Below are 20,534 nucleotides of genomic sequence, written 5' to 3' on the forward strand. Positions count from 1 at the left end.
AAGGTAAAATAACAACAAAATAAAATATAAATTACTGACACAGTGGAAAGCCAAAGAAAAAGAACAAAATAAATGACAACTATTTTTTCACACAAATCACAAATTTTATCATAAAAAGCTTTACGATATACCAATCAGGTGACTAATTTATTATGATTTTATTTATTTTTGACCATCCCTGTTTATTACTTTAGGGTCCTTGAGATCCTATTGTAGACTTTATATGTTTAATTGATTTTATTTTTAAATTTTCCATTTTTGCTTTCATTTTAACACAAATTGTATTTTACAAATTATTTATTTATTTTATTATTATAAAACCATAAAAATGTATGTTTTACGTTTACTGTAACAGGGTTATTATAGAACATATTATTATTATATATTATAAATGTAAACCATAAAAATATATGGTTTTAGAATTTTTAAAAGTTATATATAATATAATTATATACATGTAATATTTTTTTTTTATGGTTTACTATAATAACCCTGTTACATTTCAGTCTGATTTTCAAACAATTATATCATATAAAGCTTTAAAATCTAATTTTATAACATAAAAAAATAAAATAAATCAAATTCTAATATATATATATATATATATATATATATATATATATATATATATATACATATATATATATATATATATATTTGTTATAAAACCATATATTTTTGTTTTAAAAAAAAAACACACACACACACACATACATATATATATATATATATATATATATATATATACATACATACACATACATAGCTTTTATTTTACAAAAATAAATAGCTATTAAAAAATAATAGCTTATATATATATATTTTTTTTATTTATTATAAAACAATATATTTTATAGTTCACATTTACTTTAATAACCCTGTTACATTTCAGTCTGATTTTCAAAACATATTATCATATAAAGCTTTATAATATAATTATATAACAGTAAACTGTACTCATTCCTAATGCTTTTATTGTGTTATTTTTGCTCCGACCCCATCAATTATTCCTTTGAAACTAGAAAGCAAATGCACTCAGGTGTCTTGAAAGGTGCAGAGCTGTGATTGTTGTATTTTTAACGCTCCTCTCAGTCTTTGGTGTGTCGATCACTCACCTCCCGGCGCAGAGAGAATCGATCCACGCGCTCACGGACGACACGCTGGTTTCTGATCACACCGATCTCCAGTTTCTCAGCCTCATTCCCGAACATCGTCCACTGGTCCCGCTCGTGGAGCTCATCATTGGACAGCGTCTCTCTCAGGACATCCCTGGGGTCAAAGGTCAGAAACTCACTTGGTTGTAAGATGCAATGTTATTATTAATATTTGTTAAATAATTGGTGTTTTATGTTTTTAGGGTTTAATAGACCAATTCACAGTAGATGTCACAGTTACGTCACTTGCAGCTGCTCGTGCATAGTGGTTGCAGAAAAACACTGGTAACAAGCGGAGGAATGGGTAAAATCCATGGAATAAGAGAAAAAAATATTTTGGTGCCGTTTGAAGTCAAAATATTTTTTATAGAATACTGTTTTCAAAAACGCAATTTAAAGATAAACGCAGATGTTTAAACGGACATACTATGGATGAAAACTGCTATGATTACTCTACTTTTAAAGCATACATTTGATTTAAACAATAGGTCTGCATAATATTCACATATGCAGTTCATACTAGTATGGGACATATTGTATTAGCCCTACAGTTACAGCATAAAATATTATTTAAACCTATTACTATCAACATTTATTTTCTCACAATTCTGACTTTTTTTCTTACAAATGCAAGTGTTTATCTCCTAATTTAGACTTTATAACTTAATTTATCAGATGCACGCAAAAATGGATGTGAGGCTATATCTCCGCAACGGTTTGGTGTATTGAGACCAAACTTGGTGTGTGTGATAACAAGTATGACCTAAGGCTACCTGCAGTGTTTCGGTGCTGTGCCACCTAGGGGTCAGGATCTATGAAAATGGCTATTTTGGCTTATGACTTTTAAATAGTTTGGCCAAAAATCACAAAACTGGTCTCTTTAGATTTTAAGAAGTCAGCCATTTTGAATTTTATGAACGCATTGCCGTATAGTTACTAAACTTGGTATGTGTCTTCGGCATCATGCCCTGACAGTACTCAAAACGTTTGGGGCCAGGAAAAAAAATTCAATACAGGCTAATAGCGTTTGATTAAATTGGCCTGTTTTAATGAAACTGGTCTCAATGTATTCTTTGGGTCATGCCGAGAACATCGATACCAATTATGCCAAAATTGGCCGAAATTCCTGTCTGCCATTTTGAATAATGTCAAAAACCTACTTTTTCAAACTCCTCCTAGACAGTTGGTCCAATTTTCAGCAAATTTGACTCGGATCATCTTCAGACCATGCTGACTAAAAGTTATGGATTTCGTGTTGAAATACGAGATGGTTATCATTTAACACATCAACGAATTAGCTGGAAAGATGCCAAACTGAATCCGAGCCTGTATCTCTGCAAAGCTTTGACATTTACACCAAACTTTGTATGTGTTATTGTCATCATACACTGACAATGCCACATCAATTCGGTAACAGTGCCACCTACTGGTCAAGAGTGATAAACCATTCATTAACCATTAATGATGATAGTCTCTAACTCAAACTCTCTAATGCCACCACTTGTCCAAAATTTCACTCATTTTATGCTAATAACTTTTGAACCGTAAGGTCTAGAAGGAAATTTCTTATAATTTACCTGTGAATACTTAGCTTATGCCAAGTAAGGTTTAGTTTTTTCACTATTTTTAATAGTTACAAAAAAATACTTTTTCGAACTCGTCCTAGTCGGTTTGTCTGATTTTCACCAAAACTGGCTCAGATCATCTTCAGACCATGCTGGAAAAAAGTAATGGAATTCAAGTTGATTAGTCAACCCATTCTCTAAAAACACGCAAACCAATTATGCAAAAATTATAACTTTCTAATGGCCTTTTCACTTAAAAACTGAAGTGCATGAGCTCAATCAATGAGGCCCATGATCAACCAGTTCCTATATTGAATACAAACCCTGTGCTAATTCAAAGAAGACAAGTTGACAAAAAGATTGAGTCTTGATTTGATGATAATATAGTATAATGAGGAATTAACAAGCTATTTTTAAAAGGCCGCTCATCCACTGGGAATACCATTAGAGTTAAAGGGTTTTCAGCACAGCACAAAAGTTAAAAACTTTGTACAAAAAGTTTCAAAACATCTAAGGATGATTTGAAAGTGAACTTTCTCCGAAGTCAGAATTCGTTCAGAGACGAGCTCGACGACATGACATTTAACCGGCTGTCACGTCAGCGCTTTCGAGGAGGTCAGCAGAAACGCCGGCTGAGCTTTGTGCTATGAATCCCGATGGCAGACGAATGCGGCGAGAGACAAACACAAATGCCAGTTATCCTGGGGGTCGATATCAGGTGATTTAAAACGCCTGAGTGCAATTAGAAGTTGCCATTCTTCGCTTTGACACTTTGCAGTTTTGACTCAAAAGCACAGAGACTCAGATGAATGCACTTATGTTGAGAAAGTGTCGAAAAAACAAAGCCTGAAAGACATAAAGATGAGAAAAACACCATAATGGTCTAACTTATTTACACATGAATGTGAAAAGGTTTAATCTAGTTTTAGACAGAGACTGAAAAGCATCTGCGGAGATGTTCCCTCTCATTTCTGCTCTTTTGTTGTTTCTATTCAGCTGATCATTATATAATCCTAATTGAACCTGGAAGTTTGAGGATTTTGTGCACAATTTCAGTGCACTTTTTAAAATGAGCGTCATTGATCATGTGGCGGTCAGATTTTCTTCTATTGAAGCTCAAGATGCTCTTTGGATCATTGAAAACATGATCTGATCATCAGGTTTTGCTCATGTAGCTCCAGCCCTGCTGAAATGAATGCAAAATAGACTTTAAATTGTTAATATGATTAAATAAAAATGATTATTAAAATACATAAAAAAAATTGCATATGCAAAATTACATTTCAAAAAGTGGTCTCAGACTTCTGGACCACTCTGTATTCAGTGTTATTGTTAACCAAAAATAATAATTAAAATAAAGCTAAAAAAAAAAAAAAACCCTGACAACTAGAAATATTTCCTTGGCAACTAAGTAAAATAGAAAAAGTTTAAGTTCAAGTTCCAAAGTTATTAAAACTAATTAAAATTAATGAAAGGTAAATAAAAATATAAAACGATAAGCACATACAATTACTAAAACTTAAAATAAGATATATATCAACAAAATAAATCATTAAAATGTTCAAAACAAGTGAAAACAAGAAATAAATTAATTCTATTTTCTGAAAGAAACATATTTTATATTAATAAACTATGCAATAAATTAATTAACGCAATAAATAAATACATAAAATGAGAGAAAATAATTATTTTAAATATTTTCTGAAAGATACATATTTTATGTTAGTAAAATAAAAAAATACATTGATTAGTGAAATAAATAAATATTTCATTTTTCTTAAACAAAAATAAGAGAAAATTATATAGTCTTAAAGATGCATATTTTGTCTATATTAAACAAATAATTCAGTGAAAACAAGAAAGAAAATAAAAAAATTGTATATTAATAAAATAACTAATTAAATAAATACGTAAATGCGATAAATAAATATGTAGCAAAAATAAGAGAAAACAACAAAAATAATTCAATTGTCTGAAAGACATATTTTTATGTTAATAAAGTTAAATAAAAATAATTAAATTAGAATACAAGAAAAAAGAAAATTATATTGTCGGACAGACATATTTTTATTAAATTAAATAAATAAGAACACAAGAAAAAAGGAAATAATTATGTTGTCTGAAAGACACATTTTTATAACTTTTTTTATAAAAAAAATTAAATAAAGAATACGAGAGAACAATTGTATTGTATGAAAGATACATATTTTTATATAATTAAATAAGTTAAATAAAAATAATTAATTAAATAAATAAATAAGAATAAGAGAAAACAAGAGTAAAAAGAGTAAAAAATAGGAAAAACGAGTGAAAATAATTATATTGTCTGAAAGACACATTTTTATAACTTTTTTATAAAAAAAAATTAAATAAAGAATACGAGAGAACAATTGTATTGTATGAAAGATACATTTTTTTTATATAATTAAATAAGTTAAATAAAAATAATTAATTAAATAAATAAGAATAAGAGAAAACAAGAGTAAAAAGAGTAAAAAATAGGAAAAACGAGTGAAAATAATTATATTTTCTGAAAGACAGATTTTTATATTAGTAAATAAAAATACATAAATAAATAAATACATAAGTTAATTAATAAATTAAATAAATAAGAGAAAGAAAATACTATTTTCTGAAAGATACATGTTTTTATAATAATAATAATAATAAAATAAATCCATTAATTAAAATACATAAATATATAAAAATAAGAGCTATTTTAAATAATGCTATTTTCTGAAAGATACATATTTTGATATTAATAAAATAAATACATAAATGCATTAGTTAATTCATGAAATACATAAATAGAGAAATCAAGAGAAAATACCAATTCTATTTTCTGAGGGATACATATTTTAATATTACACAAATAAACAAATAAATAAAAAATAAATTTGAAAACATTCGCAATGTTTCGTATTTCATGGCAACAAAAACAGATGCCAGCATCCGAAGCTGTCTGCGTGGTGCTGGCGAACAGGATGAAACAGACGAGGACTGACAAGCGTATTTTTTCTGCCTGTACGTGTGAATATGAGCCGAAGCGTGACACTACTTCATATGAGACCAACACTTGATCCAGCTCTTCTCTCTCGTCTCACCTTCACTTAAACACAAAAGCACAGCGAGACTCTGCTCGACCTTCATCCGGTCCTGACAGGCTTTATCACTCATCCTCAAATCATCCCGCCTGCATTTGAGTCTTGATTTACTGAAGTGACCTTTCTCATCCTCTTTTCTCAGGCTCTTCTCGTGCCGTAACCTCCGCCGAAGGGGCATGACCGTGTTCACGTCTCCCTCTGAACAGGATTACCAGCATCAAAACTAAAGCGGCTGCCGGCGCGCTGTCAATTGCAGGTAAACCTGTTAAGCGTGAGAGGTGAACACTGCAGACGTGCCCTTCCCATAATGCTAAGCAGGAGAGAAGCAGAAAGCAGCCCAGAGAGAAGAGCAAAACTGAAGCCTTGAAGGATGCTTTAGTTCAACATGAGCAAATTTTTCAAAAATGTTCAGGTCAAATTTCACCCTAAAACTAATGGTGAAATAATTAAAATAATAAAAAAAAATAAAAGACTGAAAATGTTTTAGATAACAGTTTAATATTATTAAAAATATGTTTAGGTGATATTTTAGCCTTTAATCAAATGGTGAAATAATTAAATAAACTAAAAAGGTTGAAAATAGTTTCGATAATACATTGAAACATATGTGACCCTGGACCACAAAACCAGTCATAAGGTTAAATTTGACAAAACTGAGATTTATACATCATATGAAAGCTCAATAAATAAGCTTTCTATTGATGTATGGTTTGTTAGGATAGGACAATATTTGACTGAGATACATCTATTTTGATTAAAAAAATCAAAAAGACTGAGAAAATCACCTTTAAAGTTGTCCAAATTAGGTTCTTAACTATGCATATTACAAATCAAAAATTACATTTTGATATGTTTACAGTAGGAATTTTACAAAAAATCTTAATGGAACATGAACTTTACTTAATTTCTTAATGATTTTTGGCATAAAAGAAAAATCTAAAATTTTGACCCATGCAATGTATTTTTGGCTATTGCTACAAATATACCCCAGCGGTTTTGTGGTCCAGGGTTACATATTTAAAATATGTTAAGGTCATAGTTTATCCACAAATCAAATGGAAAAATAATTAAATAAAAAATAAAAAGGCTGAAAAATATTTTAGATAATACTTTGATATTATTAAAAATATGTTAAGGTCATATTTTATCCACAAATCAAATGGGAAAAAAATTAAATAAGCCAACAAGAAAGATGAAAATATTTGAGACAATACTTTGACATTATTAAAAATATATTACGGCCATTTTATCCGCAAATCAAATAGGGAAATAATTAAATAAAAATAAAAAGGCCGAAAATATTTGAGATAATACTTTGATAATTTTACAAATATGTTAAGGTCATATTTTGTTCACAAATCAAATGGAAAATTAATTGAATTAAAAAAATTAAGGTGGCTGAAAATATTTTAGATAATACTTTAATAGTATTAAAAATATGTGCAGTTCATATTTTATCCACAAATCAAATGGGAAAATAATTAAATACAAAAATAATGAAAATATTTTAGATAATACCTTATTATTAAAAATATTTTGAGGTCAAATTTCACCCTAAAAACAAATGGTGAAATAATTAAAAAAAATAAAAATAAAAAAAAAATTAAAAAAAAGACTGAAAATATTTTGGATAACAGTTTAATATTATTAAAAAATGTGTTTAGGTGATATTTTAGCCTTTAATCAAATGGTGAAATAATTAAATAAACTAAAAAGGTTGAAAATAGTTTCGATAATACATTGAAACATATTTAAAATATGTTAAGGTCATAGTTTATCCACAAATCAAATGGAAAAATAATTAAATAAAAAATAAAAAGGCTGAAAAATATTTTAGATAATACTTTGATATTATTAAAAATACGTTAAGGTCATATTTTATCCACAAATCAAATGGGAAAAAATTAAATAAGCCAATAAGAAAGACGAAAATATTTGAGATAATACTTTGACATTATTAAAAAATATATTACGGTCATTTTATCCGCAAATCAAATAGGGAAATAATTAAATAAAAATAAAAAGGCCAAAAATATTTGAGATAATACTTTGATAATTTTAAAAATATGTTAAGGTCATATTTTGTTCACAAATCAAATGGAAAATTAATTGAATTAAAAAAATGAAGGTGGCTGAAAATATTTTAGATTAATACTTTAATATTATTAAAAATATGTGCAGGTCATATTTTATCCACAAATCAAATGTGAAAATAATTAAATACAAAAATAATGAAAATATTTTAGATAATACCTTATTATTAAAAATATTTTGAGGTCAAATTTCACCCTAAAAACAAATGGTGAAATAATAAAATAAAAAAATAAAAAAAAAGACTGAAAATATTTTGGATAACAGTTTAATATTATTAAAAAATGTGTTTAGGTGATATTTTAGCCTTTAATCAAATGGTGAAATAATTAAACTAAAAAGGTTGAAAATAGTTTCGATAATACATTGAAACATATTTAAAATATGTTAAGGTCATAGTTTATCCACAAATCAAATGGAAAAATAATTAAGTAAAAAATAAAAAGGCTGAAAATATTTTAGATAATACTTTGATATTATTAAAAATACGTTAAGGTCATATTTTATCCACAAATCAAATGGGAAAAAATTAAATAAGCCAATAAGAAAGACGAAAATATTTGAGATAATACTTTCAAGTCAAGTCAAGTCAAACTTTATTAAAATCCCTTACGGGCAATTTAGATGCAGCTATGATCAGAAACAGACGGACTCATACAATACATAAACATAAATATCACATACCCTAACAAATTTCCTCAAGAACCATTTAAAAGCCTTATTGCACAAGGGACAAATGAGTATTTATATCGATTACTTTTCATCTTTGGCAGTCTATATCGGGAACCAGAAGGAAGCAAAGAGAACTCTGAAAACAGGAAATGATCATTATTAGCTAGCACAGTTCTAGCCCGACTCAAAATATTTCTATTAAACAATGATGACAAATTTCTTTGCTCTTTACCTATGATCTTTCCACTAAGTGTGACAATTCTATTTAAAGCACTTTTATATTTAACACTAAGATTACCAAACCAACAACTAATAGAAAAGGACAAAACAGACTCAATGTAAGACTTATAGAACATTTCCATTAATGTCTTATCTATATTAAATGATCTTAATTTCCTTAAACAATATAGCCGTTGCTGTCCCTTTTTACATAATACCTCAGTATTCACATCAAAGCTCAATTTGTTGTCAATAATGGTCCCTAGGTATTTATAACTGTCCACACATTCCACCTTCACACCACTAATAAAAGTATCCTGGGAAGAGTGTGCTTTTGCTCTAAAATCGATTATCATGTCTTTTGTCTTAGACACATTCAATTGCAAACAGGCATCATCACACCATTCAACAAAATCGTCGATCACTGACCCATGACATGTTTCATTATTTTCCAAAAGACTCACAATGGCTGTATCATCAGCAAACTTTAAGAAAAACCTATTTTTATGCTTACTGATACAATCATTTGTGTATAAAATATATAATAAAGGGGACAAAACACAGCCTTGAGGAGTTCCTACAGATGTGATTAATGGAGTTGAGAAACTATCATTAACTCTCACTCGTTGAATTCTATCAGTTAAAAAGTCAAGAATCCAACCTACCAAATTAGGATTAAGACCAAAATTAGAAATTAACTTGTCTGCTAAAATCTGTGGTTGTAATGAATTAAAAGCAGATGAAAAATCCACAAATAAAAGTTTGACATGTGTTTTGCTCCCCTCTAAGTGCTTTAAAACCAAATTTAATAAAGTTGCTGTTGCATCCTCAACACCTCGTTGTGTTCTATAAGCAAATTGGAGAGGATCTAAAAGAATTTTTGTTTTAGACAACAACTCCTCTTTTACCAGTTTCTCAAAACATTTCATTATTAAGGAAGTGAGAGCTATTGGCCTAAAATCATTAAGTGTTACTGCCTTTGCAGTTTTAGGCACAGGCACCACAGTGGCCTGTTTCCACAGAGTCGGGACTTTCTGGAGAGCAAAAGACCACTGAAAAATATTACAAAATACTGGTGCCAATTGTTCAGCACAAACCTTAATTAAATGCCCACCAAGATTATCTGGCCCAGGAGTTTTTGTCCTCTTACAACCCTTAAAAACTTTAATTACATCTAATTCATCAAAAAAAATATTATAATCACCATCACAACTCACATTAAAATTCATAGACTCCATTTTAAGACCAGTTTCAGGAGAATCAAAGCGTAAATAAAACCTGTTTAGTTCCTCGGCCAATTGACTACTAGACTCATACCCAGGTAGCTGTATTTTCCTAGGCTCACACCCTTTAAATCCTGTTATAGCTGTCATTCCCTTCCAAACTGACCCCAAGTTATTCCTACTCAACTCTTCCTCTAAGTTTGTTTTATACTTTAACTTTGCTTTCCTCACTTCAATTTTAATCTCTTCCTGCAGTTTTAATCTTTTAACCAAATCACCTTCATAAAATGCTCTACATCTTTCATTCATAAGTACTTTTAAGGAATTTGTAAACCATGGCTTGTTGTTTGGGAATATTTTGACAGTCTTACAGGGGATAAGCATGTCTTCACAAAACGAGATATAACTACTGACAGCATCTGTAAGTTCATCTATTTCTGAGCAAGAATTGTAAAAAATATTCCAGTCCGTGCATTCCAGGCATCCTTGCAAAGATGCAGTGGACTCCTCAGACCATACTCTAATATTCTTCTTCTGCGGTTTTTCACTTTTTAAAACAGTTTTGTATACTGGGACAAGCAAGACTGTATTATGGTCTGCCGTCCCCACAGGAGGCTTGACAACAGACTTATATGCGCCTTTGATTGATCCATAGCAAAGGTCAAGAGTCTTATTAAAACGTGTGGGGCAAGTCACATATTGATAAAAGTTCCTTAAGCACTGCTTCATGGGACATTTATTAAAATCCCCCATAATTAAATTCGGAGCATCTGGGGAAATGCATTGCAGTTTGTGTACAACATTTCCAAGAGTCTCTGCTGCGTTTGCTTCGTTAGCCCTCGGATGAATATAGACCACGGTAACAAAAAGTTGTGGAAACTCCCGAGGAAGATACTGTGGCCGGAGTGATACAGAGAGTAGTTCAATGTCATTAGTACACACACTCTCTCTCACAATAACGGAACTACACCATTTGTGGTTAATATATAGACAAACACCACCTCCTTGCTTTTTCCCCGTCACTCCAGGGCAACGATCGGTACGAAAAGGAGTGCCAAATCCATCAATAATTACAGAATTATCAGGATCATTGTTCTTTAACCATGACTCAGTAAGAGCCAAAATACAAGCATTCTTATAGTCATGTTGAAAACGTACCATTGCCTGTAGGTCATCGATCTTATTCCTGAGGGACTGAACATTTGCCATGACGATAGACGGGAGAGGAGTACGGTTTAGCCGAGACCTCCTTAGCTTCACTCGTACCCCTCCTTTCTTCCCACTCTTCCGTATTTTTTGAGGGTTATGATCCCGTCTAACATACAATCCGTTGTCGCGAACACCGTTTCCATGCGATGAACGTAAATCCACAGGATGACGAATATTGTAGGGCCGATGCCACTGAAGGAGAAACTCTCTGTCGTATTGAATTCTCACCGGTTGTTTAGCAGGTGATGCTTTCAAACACGCAGGGAGAAGAAACAGCACCCACAATAAAACAATGGCCAACACATCCATTTGGCTTTAGTTGGTTTCCAACAACAAAGTCCAAAGAACTCCAAGGCAAGCGCAAACAACTCTAAACAACTTTAAAAACTATTTAAAAGAAAACAAACAAACAAACGACACAGACTGTTTTCTGATCTGCTGCTGGTCGCCACGTGCGCAGCGCCCTCAATGTGTACTACAATTACTTTGACATTATTAAAAAATATATTACGGTCATTTTATCCACGAATCAAATAGGGAAATAATTAAATAAAAATAAAAAGGCCGAAAATATTTGAGATAATACTTTGATAATTTTACAGATATGTTAAGGTCATATTTTGTTCACAAATCAAATGGAAAATTAATTGAATTAAAAAAATTAAGGTGGCTGAAAATATTTTAGATTAATACTTTAATATTATTAAAAATATGTGCAGGTCACATTTTATCCACAAATCAAATGGGAAAAAATTAAATAAAACAATAAGGAAGATTAAATATTTTAGATAATACTTTGATATTATTAAAAATAGGTTACTGTCATATTTTATCCACAAATTAAATGAGAAAATAATTAAATACAAAAATAATGAGGCTGAAAATATTTTAGATAATACCTTATTATTAAAAATATGTTGAGGTCATATTTCACCCTAAATGAAATGGTGAAATAATTAAATACAAAAATAAGGATGAAAATATTTTAGATAATACTTTGATATTATTAAATATATAAATCAAAAAATGTATTGAATAGATAGATATTCATATTTTTTTCATAATATAATTTAAAGGCAAATAAATAAACTGAATGAACGCAGAATTTTTTTGTTAATAGTTTGATTTTAAGAACATGTTAAATTTGTACAGCAAATAAACAAACAAGAACAAATAACTATTTTGTTTACAATTGTATAGTGTTTTAATTCTTGCTTTAAACTTTTTTGTCTAAAATAAATAAATGAATAAATTAAAAAAAGTTAAAAATAGTTAGATAATATTATAATGATATCAAAAACATATTCCGGGTCATATTTCACCACAAGATCAAACTGAAATTAAATTAAATTAAACTAAAATTCTTTTCATATCTTCATGTCATATTTTACATCAGTCAAATAAATAAATGAATAAATAAAACAAGCTAGCAAATTATAAATCATATTTTAGATTAAATTTTACACATACAAATACAACAAGATACATCGAATTAAATAATTAAATATAAACAATCAAAAAGACAGTTAAGCCATATATTTTTAGAACTGTTAATAGTTAATTTTTGCATGGTGATTTATATAACTAACATGTCAAATCTAGTCTATGACAAACATCTCTTCTGCCTAAAATTTACTGTAATACATCTTACATATTGCTTTTAGAGTTATACATTTTAATCGTCATAAATAAAGTCAGCACAACACATGATACCATAATATACCACATTATCGTTATATAACATTATCCCCTAAATACTTTACAATTTAAATAAAATACTATTTTTGTGCATTGCAGTAATGCGAGGGAAATTGTCATGAGATTGTGAAAATGGAAAAGAAAATCTTAACTTTAAGCAAAATATACAGTGTAATTTCCCTTATGATCCTTATGGTTTTGACCTAACTGTATATTTCAGAACACCAGCTTTTTATTTTTGGACATTTTTGAAATCTAATACCATTCATATTTCAAACCAAAGTAAAATGAAATTAATTAAATGAATAAATAAATAAATATTTTTATTTAATATTCAAACTATTCATTGACAAAAATGCATATTTAATTCATTAAATTAATTATTTGTTAAATTAAATTAAATTTGTTTCATTTTTAAAATTTTCAGTTATATTATTTATATATTTTAAATTAAATTAAATTAAATTGAATTTAATACAATTTTACTGAAAGGTTAGAATATATTTGTGGTCAGAAAATGTGCAAATTTCGTCCTGTTTTATTTTATTTTATAAATAAATATTTAGAATTAATATTTGAAATATTCATCAACAAAAATTAATATTTCGATTAATTAAATCATTATTTTAAATTAAATTGGTTTTATTTTATTTTTTTAGTTATATTATTAATTAAATTAAATTAAATTAAATTAAATTAAATTAAATTAAAATGTTACTGAAAGGTTAGGAATATATTTGTGGTCATAATATGTGCAAATCTAGTCCTGTTTTATTATAATTATTTAATTAATTAATTAACTTGCACTCAAGGAAATATTATATTAAATTTTACTGATAGGTTAGAAATACATTTGCATATTTGTTAGGAATATATTTTATTCTTTTTTTTTAATTATCATTTTAAATTAAAATAAATTAAGTTACATTCAAATCTTTGATCTTCAACAAATATTGTAGGTAATATTTTGATAGTGTTCCCAGCCTTATGCATCAAGTGTTGATGTTTTAGGAGCTGATGTATTTTCCCTAAAGATTGTGCAAAGTTTTTTTTTTAACCAGAGTGTTTGCAGCTGTTATTTTCCAGGATGTTTGTTTCTTTCTGGATGAATTTGCATGTGTCCTATTTTTAACGCAATCCAAAACTATGTTTACGTTTCTGATGTAAATCTCCAGCTGAATGTTTGAGAGATCTCCAAACGATAAACCCAGTCGCAAGTTGACTGCTGATAAAACGGTTTGATGTAAATCATGTTTTGACCTGCCGTGTCCTGACCGCATCTGAGACTCCTTCGTATTATATTTAAACCTTTCAGATGTTCAGCAGGACAGCTGTGACCCTCATGAGGGGTTTAGAACAATAATGTCATCATGTCAGTTTGTTACTAAAAGGTGACTAAAGACATCTTTACAATGTATGTGTATATGTGTGTGTGTGTGTGTGTGTGTGTGTGTGTGTGTGTGTGTGTGTGTGTGTGTGTGTGTGTGTCAGTACCATGTCCGGTGGCGTGGGAACTTGGGTCCGGTCAGGATCTCCTTCACAGACATCACGTCCCCGGGAATGATGGGATAGAATTCGCTCAGAGAGGCCTCTTCATCACTGTATAAACACAAAGACAAAAACACTGATTAATGGGCATCCACAAGTCAAATACATATTCACACCATATTTTCAACTAGCATTTTATTTTGCATTAAACATGTTTAACAAACAAACAAATAAAAAAAATGACATAATATTTTGACAATATTATTAAGAACCTGCTCAGGTCATAGTTCACCCCAAAATCAATTGGAATGAATAAATGAATAATTGAAATATTTTGCTTACAGAATTTCAAGCCATAGTTAAAAAAAAAAAAAAAACTAATATTATTTTTTCACTGCAAGAATAAACAAATGAACTACAAAATAGGCTGGAAATATTTTAGATAATATTTTGATTACATTTAGCTTTAAGCCAATTTAAGCCATATTTTACGTTATATTACTTATATATTTTTTAACTAAATTAAATATTTATTATAAATATTTAATTCATTAATAAAAATACTTTAATTTTTTTAAATTAATAAATTGGTTTATTTTTATATTTCTTATTTATAATATTTATATATTTACAAATCTAGTCCTAGTTTAGTTTAGTTTATTCAGTCTTTTTTATTTTTTATTTTTATTTTTTAATTTAATTGTACTGAAAGTTATATTGTGGTTTCTGATCTTTAGAAAATATTTTAGGTAATATTTTGATATTGTAAAGAACATGGTTATATTTCACCCCGAAGTAAAATTAAATTAATTAAATGAATAAATAAATAAATAAATATGTTGAATGAATATGCAAAATAGTCATTAATAAAAATTTATATTTGGATTGATTACATTGTTTTTTAAAGTAAATTAGTTTTGTTTTTATATTTTTAATTATATTATTTATATATTTTTAAATTAAATTAAATTAAATTAAATTAAATTAAATTAAATTAAATTAAATTTTACTGAATTGTTAGGAATATATTTGTGGTCAGAAAATGCGCAAATCTAGTCCTGGTTTTTTTTATTAATTTTTTTTATTATCATTTTAAATATAATTTAATTTTTTTGACAGAAAATATTCTGGTTTCTGATCTTCAGCACATATTTTAGGTAATATTTGTATAGTGTTTAGAACGTGTTCAGATTTATATTTCAGCACAAAGTGAATCAAATAAATAAATAAATAAATAAATAAATCAACAAGCGTAAAATATTTTACATAATGACATTTTACATAATTTGATATTACCGAGAACATGATATACTGTACATGTTATTTCACCCCAAAATCAAATGAGATTAAGTAGACAGACAGATAGATACTATAGATAGTGGTTTGTGGTATAATTGTTTTAGTGAACAGTAGTTGGCGCTGTGAGCACCAATCACAAATCATGCTCTGACAATGTGAATGTTGCAAGCCGGATACTGAGAGTATATGCTCTGTAGAATATTGATTAGTGTAAATGATATGGGAGGTTACAGTATGAACAGTATGCTAAAGCTGCTGTTGTACAGGATCTGATGAAAATCCTTCACACCTTAACCAATGCTTTCCTCAGATATAATATATTTCATGCACAATCCTTTCATTTTATATAGCCTGCTAATGTGTAAATAATATAATAATGTGTAAACTCTTGCAATTGAACCTTTTAGCTGCCAAAACATGTTTAAAGCAGCATCACTGAGATGGCGAGGAGAGAAAAGCGAGAGACAGATGGAGTGAAAGAGTGAGTTTGTGACAGAAAGCCGTTTGCAGTGATGTGCTGTCTGTCATTCTGTCAGTCGCACTGAAAGCTCTGCATCTGTTATGAACATTAACACAGAGACTTTTATACACCATTATACTTGTCTACTCCATTTAGTCAATCACTATTATATATATATATATATATATATATATATAATGTCTTATTTTAATTATTTTTTTTGCTATTATTTTGTTTCTTTATTATTTTATATAATTAAATTAAGTTAAATTAAATTTAGCTGGAAGGTTAGGAATAATTTATTGGTCAGAAAATATACACATGTAGTCCTGTTTTATTTAATTTTTCTTCTATTTTTTTTTTTATTTTTTATTTTTTTTTGCTTGATTAACCTGCACAGAAATTTTATATTTTGTTATATTTTATTTTACTTTTTTTAAACATTATTTTCTTTTCTTTATTATTTAATTTATTTTTATATTATTTAACTTAATTTAACTGAATGTTAAGAATATATTTATGGTCAGAAAATATCTAATCAAATCTAATTTAATTTAATTTAATTTTATATTTAACTTTTCTTCCCTTTTTTGCTTTATTTACCAGCAAATAATATATTTTGTAATATATATATATATATATATATACACACACATACATACAAAATATATTATTATATTGTTATATTTCATTGTATATTAGATTTGATTAGATATTTTCTGACCATAAATATATTCTTAACATTCAGTTAAATTAAGTTCAATTAAAAAATAAATATATACATAAAATTAATAATAATATATATATAATTTGTATTTATTTTTGTATATAAATTTTATATATATTATTATTTATATATTTCTTTTTTTAACTAAAAGTTAAGAATATATTTGTGGTCAGAAAAAATACAAATCTAGTTTTATTTTATATTTACTTTTTATTCCCTTTTTTGCTTTATTTACCAGCACAGAAAATAATAGATTTTGTTATATTTCATGTTATATTTAAAAAATATATATATTTTACTTAATTTAATTTAATTTAATTTAGTTTAATTTAATTTAATTAAACAAAGTTAAGAATATATTTGTGGTTAGAAAATGTACAAATCTAGTCTTGTTTTGTTTTATTTTTCTTCCATTTTCTTCCATTTTTGTTTGATTTACCAGCACAGGTTATTATTATTATTACTATCATTTTTAATACATTTAAGTTATTTATATATTTAAACTTATTGTTTCAAAATTGTATTTAATTTAACTCAAAGTTTAGGAATATATTAGTGGTCAAATAAATGTACAGATCTATTTTATTTTATTTTACCTTTTTTTTTTTGCTTGATTTACCAGCACAAAAAATTATATAATTTTATTTTTATATTAAAATTAGGTTAGGAATATATTTGTGGTCAGAAAATGTACAAATGTAGTCCTGTTTTGTTTTGTTTTTATTTTTAATTTTCTTTTGCTTGATTTTCCAGCACAAAAAATAATATATTATTTTAATATTATATTAATTTTTAAATATTATTTTATCTTTTTTTATTTTATTAATATTTTTATTACATTATTTTTATTCATATATTTCAATAAATTGTTTTTTTTAATGTTTTATTTATTTATTTTAGTTTTCTTCTATTTTATTCCCGCTTTTTTTTGCATGATTTAACAGTAAGTTCTTTATTATTATTTTTGTTTATTTTTTAAGAGTGATCTGCTTGTTTCAAGAGGGGAATACTTTCTATATAATGAGTCATGAATTTAATCAAAATAAAGTGAACCCGTTTGGCAATGTCACGTCTTGTTCCATATTTCTCTCTAATAAACTGGCTAAATAAATAGTAGCCTGTATTTCCCCTCAAGTTTTATAGCTACACTTTGTCAAAAGTACAGAAAATGTGTAAAAAGTCAACATTCACAAATTATTCTAACAAAATATGATCAAGTTTCTACGCCCCCGATTCTTAAATGATCTCGCTTGAACACAAACAGCCGGGGCTCAAAGAAAATCCGGAGTTTCTCGCTGGTATTTACAAGCCTTTTGTGATATTTATGTGCACTCATCTCATAAATACAATCATTTCAACAGGACTCAAGGCAGAAACAGTCATTCAGTCAATCCAGATCCTCACATTAGTGTCTGTTTAGACTCTCAGATTCAGATTGATCTGTGTTATTAAACGTTTGTCCCGTTCTCAGAGGAATACGTGTGACTGACACAATAACAAAAGCAGAAGTTCATCCGTATGTTTGCGGATCTCGATGCGTCCTGACAGGCCAACAAAAGAAAAGAGGGAAGTTATTGCGATTAATTGTGTAATTCGAGCTCGAGCGAAGAATGGCGATGCATGAGATTATTTTAACACAAAAACACTGTTGGTTTTCACTTTGACTGTCAAATCAGCCAGAAGAGAAGTTGAAGTAACTGAAACTCACCAGCTTTGGCCAACATTATTGTATTATTGTGTGAAGCGTAAACAAGGCTTTTTGTCAGTTTAACAGCCTGAGCGACGCACACAAACATCTAGATAGATTTGTTACGTTGCTAAGATACTCTAATAAACGTTTGCATTCCACTATGTTACAGTTCACTGCATTCTCAACAATAACAAAATAAGCTGTGTGAATGAAAAGTCCAGGTCACAGGAATTTTCTGCTCACCGAGGCGGCATTTGTTTGATCAAAAATACAGTAAAATCTGTAAAAAAAAAAGCTGTATTTTCAGCATCGTTACTCAGTCTTCAGTGTCACATGATCCTTCAGAAATCATTCTAATATGCTGATTTCCTGCTCAATAAACTGATTATTATCAATGTTGAAAACAGATGTGCTGCCAAATATTTGGGTGGAAACTGATTAATTTTATTTTTCAGGAGTCTTTGATGAATAGAAATTTCAAAAGAACAGCATTTATTGGAAATAAATTACTCCAGCACTACACTGTATTTTAATGTTCATTTTTTTATTTTTTTGTAAATATTTAAAATATATATATTTTTAAACATTATTTTATTTTTATTAAATTCATTTTATTTATTTATTTAAATTAATTGGTTTAATTTAATTTAATTTAGTTCAAAAGAACAGCATTTATTGGAAAACAATTACTCCAGCATTTCACTGTATTTTAATGTTAATTTTGTAAAATATTTTTAATAAATAAACATCATTTTATTTTCTTTATTATTTTTTTATCTATATATTTAATTTAATTTAATTGTTAGGAATATATCTGTGGTCAAAAAATGTACAAATCTAGTCCTATTTTATTTCATTTATTTTAAAGCATTTTCTTTCTGGAATCTGTGATTTATTTATTTTTTTCAGTAAAGTTCAAAAGAACAGCATTTATTGGAAATAAAATACTCCAACAATATTAATATTACAATATAAATTTTTGTAAACATTTTTAATAAACACTTTTTAAATATTTTAAATATATTTTTTATTTGCTTTATTATTTTATTTTTTATTAAATTACTTTTATTTTCATATTTAATTTCATTTATTTTATTTTAGAAAATGTACAAATCTAGTCCTGTTTTATTTTATTTCTTTCAAAGCATTTCCTTCCTTTTTTAGTGTCACATGATCTTCCAGGAATCATTCTAATATGCTGATTTTCTGCTCAAAAAATATTTTAATATCAATGTTGAAAACAGTTGTGCTGCAGTTGAAACTGGGATTCATTTTATTTTTCAGAAGTCTTTGATGAAAGTTCTAAAAAAAACTGCATTTATTAGAAATAGTAAAGATATTTATAATGTTACAAAATATCACTTTTGATCAATTTAAAGCATCCTTGAATAAAAGTACAAATTTTAATTTTAAATCAGCATATTAGAATAATTTCTGAAGGATCATGTGACTTAAGACCAGAGTAATGACGCTGAAAATTCAACTTTGCATCACAATAATAAATTTCACTTTACAATATATTCACTAGAAAGCAACTATATTAAATGATAATAATATTTCAGAATTTTTATGATTTTACTGTATTTTTGACCAAATCAATGGAGCCCTGGTGAGCAGAAGAATTACTCCAGCACTATACTGTATTCATACAATGTTCATTTTTAACATGATAAATTAAGTACGCGGTATGAACAATACACCATGATGCATGAATGTCCTGGCCAGGTTTCAGCCCAGTTGGTTTCGGTGGAGCTTGTGTGTCTATTGTTATAAATCTGGCCTTGAACGCCGCTGTTCAGCTGGGAACCGGCGTGACTCTGTGAGCTCAGAATAACTGCAACACATGTCCTGAATGTCAGGCAGAAACAGCTGCTTTCCCATCAGTAATTGTCATGTAACCTCCACAGACCGTCACACACATGATCCCCAACATGT

General features: G+C 27.9%; 1 protein-coding gene across 1 annotated transcript in view; it reads right to left on the bottom strand.

Moving 5' to 3' along the window:
• The window catches only part of LOC141342475 (myomesin-3-like), an 80,937-nt gene extending 62,304 nt beyond the window's left edge, over positions 1 to 18,633 (bottom strand). Inside the window, exons 1-5 of the mRNA XM_073846930.1 lie at positions 18,618 to 18,633; positions 18,389 to 18,450; positions 16,265 to 16,278; positions 14,430 to 14,534; positions 1,116 to 1,269 (exon numbers count right to left, since the gene is read on the bottom strand). Coding sequence (XP_073703031.1) covers positions 1,116 to 1,269; positions 14,430 to 14,534; positions 16,265 to 16,278; positions 18,389 to 18,450; positions 18,618 to 18,633 — 351 coding nt within the window. The remainder of the gene's footprint in view (positions 1 to 1,115; positions 1,270 to 14,429; positions 14,535 to 16,264; positions 16,279 to 18,388; positions 18,451 to 18,617) is intronic.
• Between the last annotated feature and the right edge of the window lie 1,901 nt (positions 18,634 to 20,534).

The sequence above is a fragment of the Garra rufa genome, chromosome 9 (genome assembly GCF_049309525.1).
Source record: "Garra rufa chromosome 9, GarRuf1.0, whole genome shotgun sequence".
Lineage (NCBI taxonomy): Eukaryota > Metazoa > Chordata > Actinopteri > Cypriniformes > Cyprinidae > Garra > Garra rufa.